The 20031-nt window shown below is 43.4% G+C and overlaps 1 protein-coding gene across 1 annotated transcript; it reads left to right on the top strand.

Moving 5' to 3' along the window:
* The first annotated feature begins 226 nt into the window (after positions 1-226).
* On the top strand, positions 227-12029 carry LOC146983479 (26S proteasome non-ATPase regulatory subunit 11A). The gene is made up of 13 exons (XM_085785061.1): positions 227-346; positions 1129-1230; positions 2382-2578; positions 3362-3419; positions 5577-5771; positions 5887-6031; positions 6472-6532; positions 7817-7879; positions 8037-8162; positions 8296-8331; positions 8464-8515; positions 8833-8976; positions 10670-12029. Exons 1-12 carry the CDS (start codon positions 256-258, stop codon positions 8973-8975), a joined length of 1269 nt encoding a protein of 422 aa, XP_085641187.1. The 5' UTR covers positions 227-255; the 3' UTR covers position 8976; positions 10670-12029.
* The last annotated feature ends 8002 nt before the right edge of the window (positions 12030-20031 follow it).

The following is a 20031-nucleotide window of genomic DNA, read 5'->3' as shown; positions in this document are numbered from 1 at the left end:
AGCACACGCTACTCCTTGAGTCTAATAAAATACTCATCACTGAGAGGTTATAAACTATCACCAATTAGCCTGACGATGAAGGTTGTACTGTATTGTTGATAACAAAATTGCGATACTGTCAGTAGCCGTCACTGCCTCCTGTGGACACCGGCGGTGCTCAGCAGCACCTGTGAGAGGCGCCATTGTTTCGAGCATGTGAACGAGCTGACCGGAAAAACGACCGGGCAGAGCGGAGCGGAGGCAGGCACAGGAAAGATGGCAGCCGCGGCAGTGGCTGAGTTTCAGAGAGCACAGTCTCTTCTTGGAACAGACCGGAATGCCTCTATCGATATCTTACATTCAATAGGTAAATATGATCGACACGGCTCAGGCACGGGAGGGAAAATAATTGACCGCTCGGTCAGTGATGTTTTTCCATCTCCACCAAACGCAGAGAGGCTGAGTTAGCTGCCTCTGCTGTTAGCCAGTTAGCGGCTAGGTTAGCTCGCCCAGTGCTGGCTGTTTCTTTTCTCTCCCTTTGCTTTGCACAGTGAGTCAGCAGCAGCGGGCTAGCCGGTTAGCAACATACCGGCTAGCTTGTCAATTGAAGCTAACGCTAGCTTCCCCCCCGTGCTCATTCATTTAACATTAAACTCAGGTGACAGCTGAGCTATTTCACGTTAGCATGCAGCCAGCGTCGTTAGCGGCTAGCCCTTCGTCCTGTCAGGAGTCAGGCCAACGAGGAAATGAATGCTAAACTGTGCTGCTGATTCTTTAATTATCATCTTCTTTGTCACAGCGGTTAGCTTTAGCCTTGTGTGCCGTTTGACGCTTTGTGTTGCTGTCAGCGCTTAGTAAACGTAGCTGTCATTGTCATTTATTTTTTATTTAATTTGACAGCTTCGCTAGCTACCTGGCTGTTGGCCATCCGATACAACCTGTCGGTGATATGTAAACGTGACTTAATGCTGGCCTCCAGAGACTGAAAGAAAAAGTCCAATATCAGCATTTTTTCACTGTTTGATGTTTCACACCGCGGTGAATCATATCAGCACGGATCACATTACATCATCAATGACTGTGTACGTATGTGTGTGTGTGTGTGTGTGTGTGTGTGTGTGTGTGTGTGTATATGTGTATATGTTGTAGTAAAGCGGGACATCCAGGAGAGTGATGAGGAGGCGGTGCGTGTTAAAGAGCAGAGCATCCTGGAGCTGGGTGGGCTGCTGGCCAAGACAGGACAGGCTGCGGGTAACCACATCATCATGTTCATATTTCAAGTCACATAAAGCTTTATGTCATCCTATCTGTGGAGAAGTTGTTAAATTCCCCCTGTATCTACACGTTTCATATGCAAATTTGATGACAAGAACTCAAAAAGTTGTTGTTAGTCTTAGGGAAACCTTATTAAAATAATTGTAGAAATATTAACTCCTTATATTCATCTAGTCAAGTCCAGTCATGTTTACACCTACGATAAAAGAATCAGTAAGACTTGTGAGTGTCATGTTTCTATATTTACAGTTAATTTCAACAAAAGATACTTGTATGAAAGTACTTCACTAATGTTATTGAAATGCAGTGCTTACAATATGGACTTAACATTTTCTAAAAACTTGTCACTTGTGCTTTGACCACCTGTTTACACAGAAGTAATCAGAACTGATATGACTCAAAAGTGTTGCCTTCACCAGAGTAATACAGGACTATTGCCTTTTGCATTAAACTCAGAATCAGACCTTGGGCACCAACATTTATGCTCCTGGTCTTTTCCATCACTGACCAAAGTTTGAGAGCAGAAAATAAACTGGTAATTGTAGAAGAAAAGAACATAGCAGTGAAGTGATAACATGTAAAAAAAAAAAAAAAAACGTGGTGAAAAATGTGCTCCTGCTTCACATGCAAGCCAATGCTGTAATCCACCATTATCATCCCAAGTTACAAACTTGACTTGATCTGTACGTTCCATCCTGAAATTCAGTGACAGTTTTCTCAGAAAGAAAACATTGTAGAGTCTGGAAAATGTTCTTATTATTTTTTTTCTTCAGAGTGTTTTGGAAAGCTGTTTAACAATCTTACATATGCTTTTTTGCATTGATTAGCAGTAAAAGAAGAGTTCATTTGCAAAAGCAGACAACTCTGTTTAAAAAAAAAATTCAAAACAATTTATAATTATTATTTACACCAGGTGATATCAGTCAAACCAAAGTTAAGTGGCTTTGACCAAGGAGATGAGACATAACAAAACAGACGTGGCTCAAAAAAATAAAGCTTTATTGAAAACAACACTATGCAAAGAATAATTCAAAAGCATCAGCTCATCTTTTTCAAAATGGCATTTATCTGCTTTTGCAAATAAAATAAATTATTCAATAAATTTCCTCTCCACATTCCCTTCTCAGAACTTGGGGGCCTACTCAAGTATGTGCGGCCCTTCCTCAACTCCATCTCCAAGGCCAAGGCAGCCCGGCTGGTCCGCTCCCTGCTTGACCTGTTCCTGGACATGGAGGCCGCCACGGGCCAGGAGGTGGAGCTCTGTCTGGAGTGCATAGAGTGGGCCAAAGCTGAGAAGAGGACCTTCCTCAGACAGGCACTAGAGGTGAGACCAGCGGCACTCTTCTTCTTCTTCCCTGATCTGTCTGGGTGAGCGAGAACAGGCCGTGTGCATTTAAGCGATACCAGATGATAACTGCGCTAAGATCCATAACACTGTGGCTCTCACAACTTCTCCAAACAAACTGTGGTGTGGTTCATCATCGTGGCCCTAATCCAGCAACCTAAACAGACAACCTCTAGGTTTGGATTGACTTCTGGTTTAGCTCTGTGGAAAAACAATTTGGCGGCACCAGCTGATTAACTGGAACAATTTTGTTTATTTCGCCAATAACATGGTATTTGATTTTCAGACGGCACATTCCTACGACATCAAAACACAAGTCCATGAACATTTAAGCCGATGTTTCCACCATATTGGGTATTAATCCAGCTTTGTGGTCTATAACTGTACAAATGTTGCACTACTGACTCACAAAAAGGGGAATGCAGTTGAAATAAAGTCATGATTTTGTTGTTTTACATATGTACCTAATTTACTTGGACTGGATGAATATTTTTTGGCCACAGCAGTAGTTTCAAAACACTGCTATAATGGAAAAATGTGCACTTTGTCTCGGGAATTTTTTTTTTTGATTACCGGCTATCAAGAGTTAACATGTCAAATTGATTGATGCAGGGAGTCGTTCAAGGTCTCAAACATTCAGCTTTTGCAAACTTTTATGCTATGAACACTGATCTGTCTGGGTAAATCTGTAAACACCCTCCCCAGTCGGAACAACAAATTTACAAACATTTTGTGATGGCGGTTGTTTTCTTTTCTCCCCAGGCTCGTCTGATTTCACTGTATTTCGACACAAAGTGCTACCAGGAGGCACTACAACTCGGTGAGTGATCAATCTCTGGGAGTTGGTGTTTTTTCATTCACCCCGAAAAAGTCCAAACCAATTGTAAAACAAGACATCTCGGGGAATAGAACATAAATAATGGCGGAAAGGAGAATGGAAACTCCCGTGCCACACACTGCAGTTGTCATCTTGAATAAAATATGATGGGGTTTTGTCTTGATAGTTGTGCTGTTTCTCTAATGGGGGGGTTCGTTTTCCACCAATTTGAGCCAGCAGCTCAGTGAATGCACTTAAAGGGATAGTTCAACATTTTGGCAAATTGGCCCATTGCCATAATCCCTATAGTCTTAGCAGTAGGTTTTCTACCTTTAATTGTCGGTGCAAGGTATTTTAAAAACGGCGGAGCAGAGCCGCAAGCTGCTCAGAGCTAGGCTCATGGGATTTCTTGGTTTCCCTCATCAAACTCATCAAATACACAATCCAACAACTCCAAAATGCTCTCGTGGACAAGTTGTGACCTGCACATTCACCACGCTATGAAATAATAACGGAACGTTAAAGGGGACCTATTATGCTTTTCCAGCTTTTCAGACTTTTATATATGTTTAAAATGTTGGATAATGGTTCTAGAGGCCGTGGAAGTGTCATATCCTGAGGTTAATGCATTTGGAGGTAAACCCTGCTAGATAATTGGGATTTCTCTGCACACCTGTTACACTCGGTTGCGCTGAGTTTTTTTTGACATGAGCTCGCGTCTACGTCGATGCGTGCCGGACTCCCCTACATGGTCATGCCGAGGTCTCTGCTCCAGCCGGCCCCGCCTCCTCCCATGCTGCTCTGTTGTGGCTGGGGTCACAGCGGAGAGCGGAGCGGACTACTTCCTGCTTCTTCCCTGCATGTTTTAGCGCTGTAGCGTCACTTTACTAAGTTCTATTTAGAAGTTTACGCCGACGTTTCATGTAAGTGAAGCTGTACCTGTGTGAGGAGCGACGTACCGCCGGGGCGACGTTGTTCGCCGGACCGACGTAACGCTGGACCGCCGGAGCACCGGAGCTCCGGAGCTGCAGCGGCTCCTCACACAGGCAGAGCCCGTCTGCAGGCCTCCTTGGCCGGGCAGGCGTCCGTGCTCATCGCGGTAGAGAAAACCATCGCTAATAAACATACCCGCAGGTTTTTTAGACGTTTACCGCCGTGTGGTTAGTCTATTTAGCAGAATGTTGGTCTCATTGATGAAATCTTGTGGCAGTTGAATTAGTTTGAATGAAAAGTGAAGCTGTGAGAAGGAGGAGGAGAGGAGCAGTGCTGCTGTAGTCTATGTGCACAAATCACCACATTTACATCAATAAATAACTGTTTTACAATGAACTGACCAGTCTGCATATATTTTTAATTTATTTTATATATTTATTTTTGCATTTTTATATTACATGTTACATGGTTACAGTAGCCTACATGGCAAAGACTACTCTATACCATCTTTGGTTAGGGTGAGACTAGGTCATGGGTGCATTTCATTACACAATGTAGACTGGTCAGATGCAGACTGGAGATCTGGCAATTTGCCTACTGCAGATTTAGCTTTTGTTTGCATACTACATTTTGGCCAAATCAGTATAGGTACTAGTAGTAGACATCGTCATGGTAACGCAATGCTGAGGGAGTGGTTCATTTGCATTTAAAGGGAGGGGCCACTGAAACAGACCGTTTTGCAGAGCCCTGTTTTTGAGAATGCTGTGATGTTTGATCTTTGGGGTATTTTGACCGAAGCACGTCACAGACATGTCTTTAAGACACCCAGGAACTATTTTAGTTTGTGCAAAAAGGAGCATAATAGGTCCCCTTTAAGTTTTCAAGGTAAAGTCATGCAAAACCACTGATGCATGTTCCCGTCGGAGGCAGTTTTTCGGCAAGCAGTCTCTGCATTTTCCTTGAAAACAACTCCGTCTTGTAATGTTCCGTTATCTCATAGCCTGGTGAATGTGCAGGTCACAACTTGTCCACCAGAGCGTTTTGGAATTGTTGGATTGTGTATTTGATGAGTTTGATGAGGGAAACCAAGAAATCCCATGAGCCTCCGTAGCGTAGCTCTGAGCAGCTCGCAGCTCTGCTCCGCCGTTCTTAAAATAGTTTGCACAATGGGCCAATTTGCCAAAATGTTGAACTATCCCTTTAACAACATTGCCTTTTTGTCTCCAGGCTCCCAGTTGCTGCAGGAGCTGAAGAAGATGGACGACAAGGCTCTGCTGGTGGAGGTCCAGCTGCTGGAGAGCAAGACGTACCACGCGCTCAGCAACCTGCCCAAGGCCCGTGCCGCCCTCACCTCTGCCAGGACGACCGCCAACGCCATCTACTGCCCACCCAAACTACAAGCAGCTTTAGACATGCAGTCAGGTACCGTCCACACACAGCTCTCTCCCAGAAAAATCGAAACACGGAGTGAAGGAGAACCGAAGTCACGCCGCACATTGTGGTTGAGATTTTTTTGCACTTTTGCTTGCGTCTCCAGGGATCATTCACGCAGCAGAGGAGAAAGACTGGAAGACGGCTTACTCCTACTTCTACGAGGCCTTTGAGGGCTACGATTCCATCGACAGCCCCCGAGCTATCACAGCCCTCAAATACATGCTGTTGTGCAAAATCATGCTCAATGCGTGAGTGGTATTTATGTACAGAGAGCCTAAGCGGAAGCTGGAAGTAACACTCACCACCAATTCAGAAAAATCTCCATGTAAGAGAATGGGAATCAAACTTTTATTTCATGATCCGATTGAATTGTGCCATGAGAAAAATATATGACCTCTACCTAAAACATAGCGGTTCATGCCAAGAAATCAGCAGTTTGTTGTAAAACTATTAAAAACTAAAACTACGATTAGTCGACTAATCGCTATACATGACGACCACTGGTCGACCAAGAAAATCTTTGGTCGGGGGCAGCCCTAATAAAATCCCATTCACTTAAACGTGGAGATTTTTTTCCGAATGAAGCTCCCATGGCGAGCTTCTCTTCCGCTTAGGCTCTCTATTGGTTCTCAGAATGCAGTGAAGTAAGTATTATCAGTGGTTGACTTGTGTGTTATCTCCGTTCCAGGCCAGAGGATGTCCAGGCCCTCATTAGCGGCAAGCTAGCTCTCCGGTATGCTGGCAGACAGGTAACACTCTTTTTACTCTTCAATTGAATAGACTGTCAGCCTAGCCCCTCCCTCCAAACAGTGACTGTCCAGTCAGTTATGCTGCGTTTCCACTATGTGGTATCGGCTCTACTCGCGCTCCGTAACCCATAATCTTTTGTTTTTGACAGTTAAGACTACACAAATATACACGTCGTAACATTGTATATGTTATATAACATTATCGACTGCTCCGTATTGATTTTTCGTGGGCTTTGTTGTAAACAAATGCAGATAGCCAGACGGAGAGGTAGCAAAACAGTGGAAAAGCAACCACACTTGCATAGTTTGTTCATTTTAAAACATTTATTTGTTGAAATGTGGTGATATCTGATGACCCACGGTCGCTGGTGACGACTCTCTGACCAATCAGCAGTCTGCAATGTTTACACATCACACTTTAGTACCGCTTCACCCGTTTTGGAACCGCTGCCGAGCAGGTACTAAAAAAATAGTACCAGGTTCCAGGTACTTTTACGTAATGGAAACGCAAAAAGGTCGAGTCGTGTCGAGCCGGTACCATGTAGTGGAAACGCAGCTTTAGATGATCGTAGCAACCAGAACTAGACAATGTCAATCTGATCAGGCTTTGGATTTGTCTACACATTGAAACCGTGCCCATAGGACAAGAAACTGTTTGTATATGGAATGGGGTATTCGGCTGTGTTTATTTATTTATTTATTTATAGGCATTTCCAAACATATCGATGGATCGAACAGTTCTTCTGCTCTACTGTTAGCATGCAGGGGCAAATTATGTCACTTGCTACGGTAACAACATTACGTTCAAGGCAGAGGAGCACAGCATCGACCAGTTTGTTCCGTCAAGGCTGACACGTCTACTGTGTAGCATTTCCCTAATGTGGTAGCTGACCCTGGGTGCTATCAGAGTTTAGGCTAACATTAGTAGCTCTGTATTAGATCCAGTGAGATCTGAGTGCTTTTTCTCCCTTGGACATGCAGCTTTCGTCTGAGTCTTTTATCATCTATGAAGCATTAACCACATTAAGTGTGGTTAATGCTGCCTACAGGCTACAAGTCAGTCTGAAACTTTCAAAACGAGTCGGTGTCAGTTCAGACAAGCGGATGGTCGTTGGCCTGAATGACTGTGTGAAAGTGTCCGACTCATTTCAGAAAAGAAAATGCCTACTGTTGGATCTGCATTATTTATTGTAACACGTGTCACGCAGTCAGCAAAATTAAAATTACATTTTTGAAGAGGCTCATCCGCTGTAACCTTGTGTTGTTGTTGTTCTTTGTTCACAGACAGACTCACTGAAATGTGTGGCACTCGCCAGCAAGAACAGGTCGCTCGCAGACTTTGAAAAGGTTTGTCTCTGCAGCTTGATGCTGATGCTGCTGTTGCTTCACAACAATAAGAGTTAGTCTGCTCTGATAGGAATGCCATCTTGTCGTGTTTTGGATGAAGTTTTAGCTTTACCCCCTTTGCTTGTGATTAAAATGTCTTGTCCCCACCTTTGTGAAGGCGCTCACAGAGTACAAACCAGAGCTGAGGGATGACCCCATCATCAGCACCCATCTGACCAAGCTGTATGACAACCTGCTGGAGCAGAACCTCATCAGGGTCATCGAACCTTTCTCCAGGGTCCAGGTAATCCTCATCCAACCATAGTCACTTCCTAGAACAGAGCAGCACCCAGTAGATGAAGACAACGTAAATGAATAGAAAAAAAAATAGACCAAGAGTCTTTAATTGCTGTGCTTGTCTGCCTTTTCTCTAACAGATAGCACACATTTCTTCCCTCATCAAACTTTCCAAGGTAAGATTTTTTCCTATTTTGTTGAAAGGTTTCCCTTCAACCTTTTAATCTCCATCACACACAAGTAGCCTGTAGCCTGCTTTTTTTCTTTTTACAGTCAAATACCAACAATGTGGTTGTGTTGCCTTGCAGGGAGACGTGGAGAGGAAATTATCACAGATGATTTTGGATAAGAAATTTCACGGTAAGCATTTACAGTTGTTTTAGTAACGCCGGCTTTGAACGCTACATGAAGAGATGACTAAATATTAGTGTTTGCTTGTTGTAAATATTAGTGTTTTGTGGTTGTATCCCACAGATGGCTCAAATTTACACTAGAGTCAAACTAACTGTTTCAGTTCAGTGGAAACACTGATGTGAGGTGTTTTGTTGAGTTGCATTAGAGTTGAAAACACTGTGTTCTTACCCTCTAAAAAAAAAAACATGTAAACCGAAGAAGAACCCTCTAACAGCTTTCTACCATTCCTCTCCTGGTTCTCTTCACTCCGTCCAACCTGACAGGTATTCTGGACCAAGGCGAAGGAGTGCTGATCGTCTTTGATGAGCCAGTGGTGGACAAGACATACGAGGCGGCCCTGGAGACCATTCAGAACATGAGCAAAGTGGTGGACTCGCTCTACAACAAAGCCAAGAAGCTCACATAAGGTGAGTGAAAACGGACCTGACGAGGCCTGGCCGACTTCTGGTCCATTACAGATGGATTTGCAGAGATGTAAACATGAATTATTTTGTGGATGGACAACTTTTTTAATTTACTTTGGCCTGCCAGTGTTATTATTTGGTGTGGTAGGATGGTGACTTACTCACTGAAGCTTTTTCAAGCAACACATACACACACAGCAGCTGTGTTTGTTAGGATGAAGATCAAAGCACAAACGGATTGATTTCACTGCAGAGTATTGATTCTACATCTTTTCCTAATAGAATTCCATTGAAGGGATAGTTCAGCATCTTGGCAAATTGGCCCATTGCCATAATCCCTATAGTTTTAGGAGTAGGTGCGTTACCTTACAGCAGAGCAGAGCCACAAGCTGCTAAGAGCTACACTATGGAGGCTAATGGGATTTCTTGGTTTCCCTCGTCAAATACACAATCCAACAACTCCAAAACGCTCAGGTGGACAAGTCGTGACCTGCACATTCACCACGCTATGAGATAATAATGGAACGTTACGAGACAGAGTTGTTTTAGAGGTAGATTTATGCAAAACCGCTGATGTGCGTTCCCGTCAGGGGCAGTCTTTCGGTAAGCAGTCTCTGCATTTGCCTCGAAAACAACTTTGTCTCGTAACGTTCCATTATTATCTCATAGCGTGGTGAATGTGCAGGTCACAACTTGTCCACCAGAGCGTTTTGGAGTTGTTGGATTGTGTATTTGATGAGTTTGATGAGGGAAATCCCATGAGCTCATGGCTCTGCTCAGCCGTTCTAAAAATAGCTTGCACCGACAATTAAAGGTAACGAACCTACTCCTCCAATTTGCCAAAATGTTGAACTATCCCTTTAATAGAGAATTATCATGATGGTATTAGTGGTTCTCATATCTTGTCTGTCATACGTCTCGTTAGAGGAGGCTGAAAGAAAACTCATGCATTTCATCCTCTGGTTGTCAACGACACGGCTCCCTCACAGAGACTGTGGGAGCCAAAGCTGAGTGAGAAACAAAGTTAATTTGTGGCCACACACTTTTGCCATGTACAGTATACACACTAATTTACCAAACTGTGTATTAATCTATTTGTGCTTAACTGTAAAAACTGGTAAATAATAATGAAAAAAAAACTCTAGGTGTGGGACCCACTAAAACAGTGACTGAGTTTTCCTTCTTGAGACACACACACACAGATGCAAGGGAGAGAGAGCGAGCTTTAAGCCACTGTTTAAATGTGTCTCAGAGCCTCTGTGATGTTTTGCTGTTTGTTTATAAAAGTTATTTCAGGGCTGCAGCTCATGTTTCAGCGCCGACTGCAGTCTAGCTCTGTGTTGTCTGGCTTTGTCTGAGCTCGTGAACACATCAGAGAGGGTAAAAGAGAAAAATCTGTGTTCACCCGGCTGTGTTTACATTTCTGTCCATCAGGGCCTCAGCTGATCAATAGTAGCCTTCAGACAAAATCCTAATGTTTGCAAGCCTCAACAGGTTTATTTTTTATAAACACTGTAAAAGAGCTTTTAAATAAGAAGATTGAAACCTCTTCCATGTCTGTACAGGAAACATCTATTGGCATCAATCTGTAATGTAGGAGTATTTCTATAAAACATGTTGCTAGTGAAACTAAAACAATGCCAGCTGTATCTTTTGAGTTCATTCTCCACAACCCCGTCTCCGTGTCTCCCTGCAGAGAGAGTGCAGCCACCTGTCCTCCTGTCAGGAGTGACGCGGGCCAGTCAGACCTCCGTCGATCGCTCACTTCAACCCGGGGAGGGACGAGGGGAGGAGGACGAGGAGATTATGGACACTTAACAACCCAGCAAGCAAAGAAACCAGCTGACCTACTGAAGACGACCCGATGGAATAACAAACTGACGGGGTGGACACGCAGCTCCTCCTGGTCCTCCCTCAGCCCTCTGCTCTCCCTCCCTTCCTCCCTCCCTGTCCCCCCTGTCACTCTCTCCTCCTCTTTATCTGACTGGGGTTGATCTGACACAAAGTGCTCCTCCCTATGGACAAATCCAGGCACTGCGCCCATTTTCCCAAACCACCACTACCACCACCACCACCACCACCACTGGTTTCTACTGTAATGTAAAACTGGACATGCCTACCTTTCTCCCCCCTTTTTTTCCCCTCTGTTTCTCTCTGCACTGGCCATCAGGGAATCTTGTAAAATAACAATAAAGAATACCTATACAGTACTTATACATACATATATTGTAAAAAAAAAAAAACAACAAAAAACAAAAACACATGCTCAGTCTGTTCTCAGTGTAACCTGGGGCAGTGGTGGGTTGGTTGGTCCCTCCCTCACTGGATTCTACCTGTCCCCGTTCAGTTTTCCAACCAGCCCTGAAAGTGAATGTTTTGAATTTCTCTGATTTTCTGAGGTAGCGAAGAAAAATCGACCCCCCCCCCAATCCACCCCCACGGTCACCTCCATCACCTGAAGACTGGTTTTGAAAACACAGGGCCATCAGAACAACCCCCCCTCGCCCCCTCTCCTCACATCCGTACTGTGACCTTTGGCCCACACCCACCCCCATCCCCCCTCCCCCACCCCCTTCACCTGTTTCACCCATGAGTGGTCTCACTCCAGTCACAAAGGCATTCTGGGATTCGTGGACCATACAGGGAATTTGCTCTTCTGTCCACTCGGGACCATGCCACAAAGAGAGGAGGACTTTCATCAACACATTTGTGGGGGGGGTATTCCCCACAACCCCCCCACCCCTCCTTCTCTCACTTCCTATTTGTATATAACAGTTGCCAAGCATCATCCAAGGCCTGATGTATTCACTGTCCCCTTTTTTTGTAATGCATAAGAACAGAATAAACCTTGCCACTGAGAGCCGGGTCAGTCACACAAAGTGCTTTCGAAGCTTGAGACGTGACCGGAGAGAGAACTCTTTGTTCTGACGTGTGTGTAAAGAGCGGGTTTCGCTGAAGAAAATCAAGCTGTACATTTCTGGGAACTTAATTTTGCAAGGACTTGAGGGTTTACCATATATGACATAGAGAAAGACATGCTAATAAAAAAAATTAAACCTGTAACCTGTGTGGTTTTAGGAGCCTGGAAATGAAAATGAGTTACAGGTTTGTGCCTCATTAGATATTTCAGATTGTCTCATAAGTGATATGGATGTGGCCAGATCAGAGTCTGTGGGCAAGATGGTGAACCACAATTTCAAGACAAAATTTCCCAGATGTATCATCTGTATGAATGCTTGTGTGAATGAATGAAAGTGCAGGGTATTTACCATTTATAATGTGTTTACTTTCTCTTTTAATCAGTTTACTGTAGTTACAAAATCATGTAGAAAGTTTGTACAGTAGCTGAATGTGTTTGGGCAAAAAAGTGAGTTTGGTTTAAAAAAAAAAATTGGCATCTTCAGCGACTACAACTGATAATGCATAAAAACTGTTTGAGCTAATCGATGGGACATCCGCAGGGAGGCATCCCAAACAGATGCCCCGAGCCACCTCAGCTGGCTCCACTCCATGTGGAGTATGGGGAGCACCACTCTGCGGAGGCTTGTATCCGAGATCTTGTTCTTTTCGTCATGACCCAAAGTTCATGACCATAGTTGAGAGTATGTCCGTTAAGGTCATCCGGTCATCGTATAGTTATTAAGTGCTGACAGTTGAAGGCCGCTGGCGCAACAAGGCAGAACAAGAGGACAGACGGAAGAACATTGTCATGCCATATATCAGTCCTAAACAGGAAGCAGGATTTCTCCTGTGGCTATGCTACATTTTTACCTTAATTAAAAAGCTCCGGAGTAATTGTGATCGTTAACTACATGACTCATGGCTGAAAACCAACCTTGCAACATCAGTAAAGTACCTGGCCGCCACCCCGGTGTCCCAGCTCTCATCTCTGCACACCGCAACACAAACGCGCTCCGTAACCCGTAATCTTTTGTTCATGACGGTCAAGACTACACAATCGCATGCGCCATAACATCGTATATGTTATGTAAAGTTATCCACCGCTCCATTTATTGATTTTTCGCCGGCTTTGTTGTAAACAAATGCACATAGGCGAGAGGAGCGTAACCAAAACAGCGGAAAAGCAAGCGGACTTGCATAGTTCCCCTTTAAGGCAAAGACTGGTCCTTCCCAAAGATAAAACACACAGATACAAACTAAGCGATGTTGTGCATGTGGTCCGGTGAGACCAAACAGCCCCTCCACCGATGCATGGCACAACATAGAAGAGCCAACTCAGCAGGACAGGACTCAGCGGTACACCTACATCCCAATGAGAAAGGACACTCAATTGCCCCTCGGGGACAATGAAGATCAATCCAAATTCACTTGTTCGGGGATACCAATGTCCACATTTTGGATAGGGAGGACAGGTGGTTTGAGAGAAGAGTGAAGGAAGCCATCTTTGTCCACTTCCTTGACCAGAAGTGGTGGTTTTAAAACACCATGTGTCAGCTACATACAATGCTGTCTTGGGGAACCTCTACCCCTTTCCCACTGGTCAAAAAACCTGTTTAAACCCGCTAACAATCGGCTTTTGGTGGCAGTGGGAAAGGCGCACCGAGCCGCATCGACGCGACTCGGCAAGCGACGCGGGTTAAAATCGCCTTTAATCGGCTCGGCTCCGATCGGCTTGCAGTGGGAACGCCAGACCCGGGTCAACCCGCTAATTTACGTGATGACGCTGAACGTTACGTGACGCCACGTCATCGCACTGGTCGCGTCTCATATCACATACCAAAACAAAGCTCTGCTCCGCTCTGCTCTCATCCGAGACTGTGATCAAAAGATCAAACAACACTGACCAAAACGATTGAAAAAGAGAAAAGAAAAGAAGCGACAGTCTGTTTAACTGACGTGTTGTGCCGCGGACGTCCGTCATATGGCCGAGGCAGACTCGCTGTCGTCTGCGGTCCTGGTGCTCCAGGTCAGCCAGACACCTCGTCTGCCTCGGCGGACGGACACTCCGCAGCGGGCGGCTGTGGCATGACTGTGTGTTTCTTGCACCGCGGATGAGAGCGGAGCGACTGGTTTATGCTCTGTCTGACTCCTCAGCGGGGGGGTAGACTCGGCTCATTTTGGTCAATGGGAAAGGGGCCAAATGCCGATTGTTAGCGGGTCGACCCGCGTTTAAAAAACCCGCGTCGACCCGCTAATTTTAGTGGGAAAACGGCTGAAGACTTAACCCACATTCACATCTGGAGCCATGTGTCTTTAACAACTCATTTGACACCAAGGGGGGGCAACGACTCTCTGTTGAGTTACACATTGGCTCATTTGACCCTAACGACTCACATGGTGGCTAGTCAACAACTCTTGGGACCACCTCCAAGATGTTTGTCCCCTCCCAGGGTTAAATAGGAGTTTCCCACACTGGTCTTTAGAACTGAAGAAGCCTTTTGGATGAGAGGCAAAACGTCTTCAAGGACTTCAAAAATTTCAGCTGCCTTCAACTTTCAGCACTTAAAGACCCACTCCCGTGAAAATCGTGTTTTCTGAGCTTTTCACATGTTCCTGTGGCATTTTTCTTGTGTTAGAGCACTTATCAGCAGAGAAGGAAGTGCAAAATTGCATTTCAGAGTTTTTCTGCCTTCAAACTGCTGTGAACCAATGGCAGACGCGAACTGGCAGTTTCAGGAAGACTGGAGTTGAGGGTGTCACAGCTCCAGGGGAGGGCACTAGTGCTACAAGCTCCCGCCCCGCTCTGCATCTGGCTCAGAGGTGAAAGCCTTCACAGCTCGGTGTAGCTGTCTAGGTATAATAGGTATAGCTCACCTGGTAGAGCAGCTTGCACCATGAGCAAGGACTATGTTCCAGTCTGGGATCGAATCCCAGTGTGGAGTTTTACTCTAAACGCGCTGAATCTGTAATTGTACAATGTCCAGCTGTCAGCAAGCGAGGAGGTGGCTGGGCGGGTGCAGAGCAGCGCAGTCTCCGCCCACCCCCCAGAGGTACATTGCTAATGAGCTGGTTTTAAAATGGCCGAAAAGGGTCGCGGGAGTGGGACTTTAATGAATAATTGTGAGTAGGAACATAGATTGAAACCACGACAGACCGCTACATCGACCGCATTACTTACGTTTATGGTCGTAAGTTAACTACAACAGTATCTGATCGTCTTCGAACCCATAGATATATAAACGTAGCTTCGAACCTATGACTTTCATTCTTGATGAATGAAAACATTCTTGGCAAGACGTCTGTCTTGCACCAGTCCAAGAATTTCACCGTGCGCGCAGAGGCTCGTGGTAAATGTAGTGTGAAAACACTTCGCTTTCCAAAACTCCTTGTTGTCCCTTTAAACTGAAACATTTAATCACAAGTCACAATAACATAATTATGTATTATTAAGAAACAGTATAGGCTACATCAGTGTTTTTCAACCTTGGGGTCGAGACCCCATGTGGGGTCGCCTGGAATGTCTAGTAAATGATAAAAATATTTTTTAACCTAATTATTATTCTTTTTAAAATTATGATTAGAACACCACACACAACCCTAAACAACTGTATTCTATACTTCCACTTTCTCAAATTTAAATCAAGCAGCATATAGAAATATCTGAGCTGGTGCATCTTGATCGACGGGGTCGCCAGAAATTTCCCTGGTGAAAAAAAAGTGTACTTTATTGTATTTCAAGTATATTTGTATTTTGAATGGTATATTGAAAATGTAATTATACAAATTGTACTTTATATAAATATATAAAAATTACACTAACATCACACTTTCACGCTAACACTTTTAACACACTTGAAAATAATTATACTATATTACACTTTATAGAAATATATTAAAATAAAATATACTTAAAGTGAAATTTATGTGTAATTTCTAAAGTGTACTTATTTGAAATTTGTTTTCACACATACTTTTGATATATTTTAAAATGTATGCTAAAATTGTCATTGTAAAATACAATGATAACATATTTTGAAAGTATACATTTTAATATCAACACTGTAATATTAAGTTTGAGTGTATTTTAAGTTACATTTGAGTTTAATTATAAAGTGAAGTTATTTATGCTTGTAGCCTACTTCAGGACATTTTGGAAAGTGGTATTAGCCTATGCACCTAAACCCGTTTATTAAATTTTGTGCTGTGTGTTTGGCAAAAAAAAAAAAGATAGGCTACAACCTTACACGCATGAAATCACATTAAACAATACACTTAACACTTAACAATCATCCACAAGAGCGTTGTAGAGTTGTTGGATTGTGTGTTTGATAGTCTCCGTAGCGGTAGCTGAGCAGCTCATGTCTCTGCCCCGCCGATCTAAAAACAGCTTGTAGGTTACCGTCAATTACAGTAAAAGTAACGAACCCTATCCCTAAGACTAGGGATTAACGGGCAAATCTGCCAAAATGTTGAAATATCCCTTTAAACACATTGTTTTAATGTTATAATGTCTGTTGTAACCAAGGTTAAAAGTCTGTATTAAAAATTAGTTGATTGCATATTAAAACAGCTGAATTCATATTTAAAAAGTTAATTAATAAATACTAAGTTATGTTAATAATTAAAAACAGATACTTACCTATAAAAACAAATTGAACAGTGATAAAATATTTTTTTATACGTTTATTTTGAAAGAGATTGGCTGGAGATGAGCTGTCAGCCAATCGGGAAGAAGCTCCCGCCCCTTGACCTGCTCAGAACAAGGTTCACTTCCTCCGGAGCCGTTGTCAGGAGAGCGAGCAGCCCCGCATCGAGCACGACACTTAGCTTGTGAAGAGGAGACACTAGTAAAAGTTGATAAAAGTGATTAAAAACTACGGGATAACTCCGGTGACGCCCTGGACCTGTGAGAGTGAAGCTAGAGGGACCCGACATCTCCACCAAGAAGAAAACGCATCGGTGAGAAATCGTTTTTTCCATGCTAAATGCTAACCGCCAGTGCTAATCAGTGCTAATACCAGAGACCTTACACACTCGTGTGAATCACTAGCGTTAAAGCTAGCACTAGCTTCATTTTGAAGGTGCAATATGAGACGTTTTGAGAATTTGTTGCACACTGAACTGTAAAATCTGATGATTTAGCACAGTATCTGCGTTTTTAGCACGCCGAGTCACTATTTTATGCTAAGACATGGCAGAAGGTGCACACTGTACGTCTTCTTACTGGTATTAATGTTATATTTGCATGCTTATTACTATGTGAAGACGTTATTTTTATATTATTGATGTGGAGAAGTTATTTTAATAACTTAATCTCTGATATTTTGAGAATGTTGCTATGATATTATTGGGTGTGGTGTCATATTACAATGTTTCTTCAGTTAGAAATATTCTCTGTGAATTGAGTGGATTTAACATGATTTATATATTGTATTTCATGATTGAGAGTTGAGAGAATTAAGAGAATGTTCTGACATTACTCATCATAGGTCAGGTTTTCCTGTTGGATCCTTTGAACCTTGGACCTACCCGGATGTTGGAGCCTGGATCGAGACGTTTGATGGCGAACCACAGCCTGGAGGACAACTAGAGATATGGTGCCCGCAAAGAATCAAGAACCTGGATCCTTTCATCACTTCATTACACACACACACACATACACATATCCAACACATTCAACCATGCGGTAGGATAGATCCTCTTCACTTCCTCAGTGGACTGAACATTTCATACTGGGAGTGACTGAAAAAAGAGGTGACTTGAACTTTCAAACATAGCTGCAATTTTTTTTTTTTTTATGTTCCTACTTACCTGGGTAAGAATTGTGTTACACTGTGTATGTACATGTGTTTTGCTTATCCTTCTTTAAAGCCTCTGGAAACCCAAATCCACCAAAGCCTCCTAACCATGTATTTTAGGGTCTTATGTACATATTATTAAACATGTAAAAATAATTAGAAAAAAGTTTCCATCCAAATTGAAAATATTTGTCTTTTAAGGTTTTGTACAGTAGGTTTGAATTGGGCGGAGTTATCTCTGGGATTTATCACGCAATAAATCCTAACCATTCATAAATCGCCACGTCAGTTCTCTCACCCAGCCCCCCAGTGGCGGCGAACAAAACCGTTCTGCTAACGGTCGCTCCTCCACTCCTCTCAAGTCCTCACAACCAGAGCCATGTCAACCCGAGTTGTGTGTGTGTGGCGATTAGCTTTTAGCATTCATTAGCTTTCCAGCGCGACCTGCCCTGTCTGTCTGTCAGTGCCCACAACTCCTCACATCTCCTCTACATGCAGCCGATACAGCCGTTTCTTTTATGTGTGTGTGTGTGTGTGGGGGGGTGTAAATCCGCGATCAGCATTTAGCCTTTATTAGCTTTCCAGCGCGACCTACCTTGTCTGTCTGTCTGTCTGTCTGTCTGTCTGTCTGTCTGTGTGTGTGCCCACAACTCCTCACAACTCCTCTCTACATACAGCCGATACAGCCGGTTTTTTGGGGGGGGTGAGGGGAGGGAGGGAGGGAGGGTGTGTGTAAATTGGCGATTAGCTTTTAGCATTTATTAGCTTTCCAGCGCGACCTGCCTTGTCTCTGTGTGTGTGTCTGTCAGCCCCTCCTGGCGCTCACACAGACATGAGTGACGGTTAAAAGCTTCTTTTTTTCTGTGAGACTACGACCAAAGACGGTTATGACGCTCCAAAACGAAGCTGGTAGTCTAGTTAGCTGCTAAATAGCATCAATCAATCTATGCACGTCCTCCGGTGAGGACTTTTTTTTTTTTTTTTAACGGTCGCCATTGACGTGTTGCTATGACAATGGAGCTGTCAATCATAGCGTTATCTGCCACGCCCACACTGTCCTGACCAGTGGCATCAATAGTGCCTCAATAGCAAAATGAGCTGTTTTTAAACAAGGTTTTCTAATAGTTATGAATAGTTATTGTCACTCAGACTTTTGTGGATGCTTAATGAGGCACTTGACTTTGATATAATATAAGCATTTTTACCATATATAGTCAGGTTTCCAAAGGCTTTAAAGGACAATTCCAGGCAAATTCAACTTGAGGGTGTATGTTCTTATCATTTTAAGTCTAAAAGAAGGAATGTGAAGATTTTCAGTTTAACGTCTCCTGTTTTGCGGTAGCTGCGTCTGTCCCAGCATCGCTACGGCAGCAATGAATGGGAGTGGATGCAAGTTCCGCTGGTTAGGCTGTTTACATCCCTCAAAGCCGCAATTTTTTTCCACAGACAGCGTCAGATGGTTACTCAAACATGCACTGAGAAGTTTCTTTACTTCAAGCAAGCCGACATGCTTGTAAAACTAGATCTAAATTCAAAGTCTCACGCGAGACCCTGTTGCCGTGCTCGGTGCATTCAGGGGTAGTCAGCAAGCTACCGTTTGTGTCATAAACACAGGAATATCGACTCTTGACTTGCTTCAAGTAAAAAAAAACGTATCGGCGCATGTTTGAGTCGCCACCTGACGCTGTCTGTTGAAAAAAATGTACACTTGAAGCAAGTAAAGAGTCGATATTCCTGTGTTTATGACACAAAAGGTAGCTCCTACTGCACCTGAATGCACCGAGCACGGCAGCAGGGTCTCGCACAAGACTTTGAATTAGATCTAGTTTTACAAGCATGTCGGCTTGCTTGAAGTAAATAAACTTCTCGGTACATGTTTGAGTCGCCATCTGACGCTGTCTGTGGAAAAAAATCTGAAAAAAATGCGGCTTTGAGGGATGTAAACAGGCTAACCAGCGGAACTTGCATCCACTCCCATTCATTGCTGCTGTAGCGATGTGGCGACAGACCAAGCTACCGCAAAACAGGAGCGATTAAACTGAAAATCTTCACATTCAGACCCAAAATGATAGCAACATACACCCCCAAGTTGAATTCACCTGGAATTGTCCTTAAAGGTTTATTTGTAATGTTTAGGTCTGCTGCCTGAAATAAACCTATTTCTATTTTCTATTTCCTATGTACGAAAGAAGCAATATTTGAAAATGTGTTATTAAAGTTTTCCTTTGAAAATGTTTAAAAGCCATATGTAAATGTTTATACATTTAGAGATAGTACAAGTTTCTGTATTATTTGCAATGTATTATTATAATTTGGATGTGGTTTAAATACATTAAAGTATGTTTTTTTACCTGGAAGT

Source organism: Trachurus japonicus, chromosome 8 (assembly GCF_045865225.1).
Source record: "Trachurus japonicus isolate A0001 chromosome 8, Traja_1.0".
Taxonomy (NCBI): Eukaryota; Metazoa; Chordata; class Actinopteri; order Carangiformes; family Carangidae; genus Trachurus; species Trachurus japonicus.
This window is presented reverse-complemented; position numbering and strand designations above follow the sequence as displayed.

What these genes read in the sequence shown, in the direction of transcription:
- LOC146983479 (XM_085785061.1), top strand. Translation starts at nt 256, where the DNA reads ATGGCAGCCGCGGCAGTGGCTGAGTTTCAGAGAGCACAGTCTCTTCTT. An exon ending in TCCGGTATGCTGGCAGACAG is followed by an intron (nt 6,533 to 7,816) that starts GTAACACTCTTT and finishes CTTTGTTCACAG; the next exon opens with ACAGACTCACTGAAATGTGT. An exon ending in TTTGGATAAGAAATTTCACG is followed by an intron (nt 8,516 to 8,832) that starts GTAAGCATTTAC and finishes CCAACCTGACAG; the next exon opens with GTATTCTGGACCAAGGCGAA.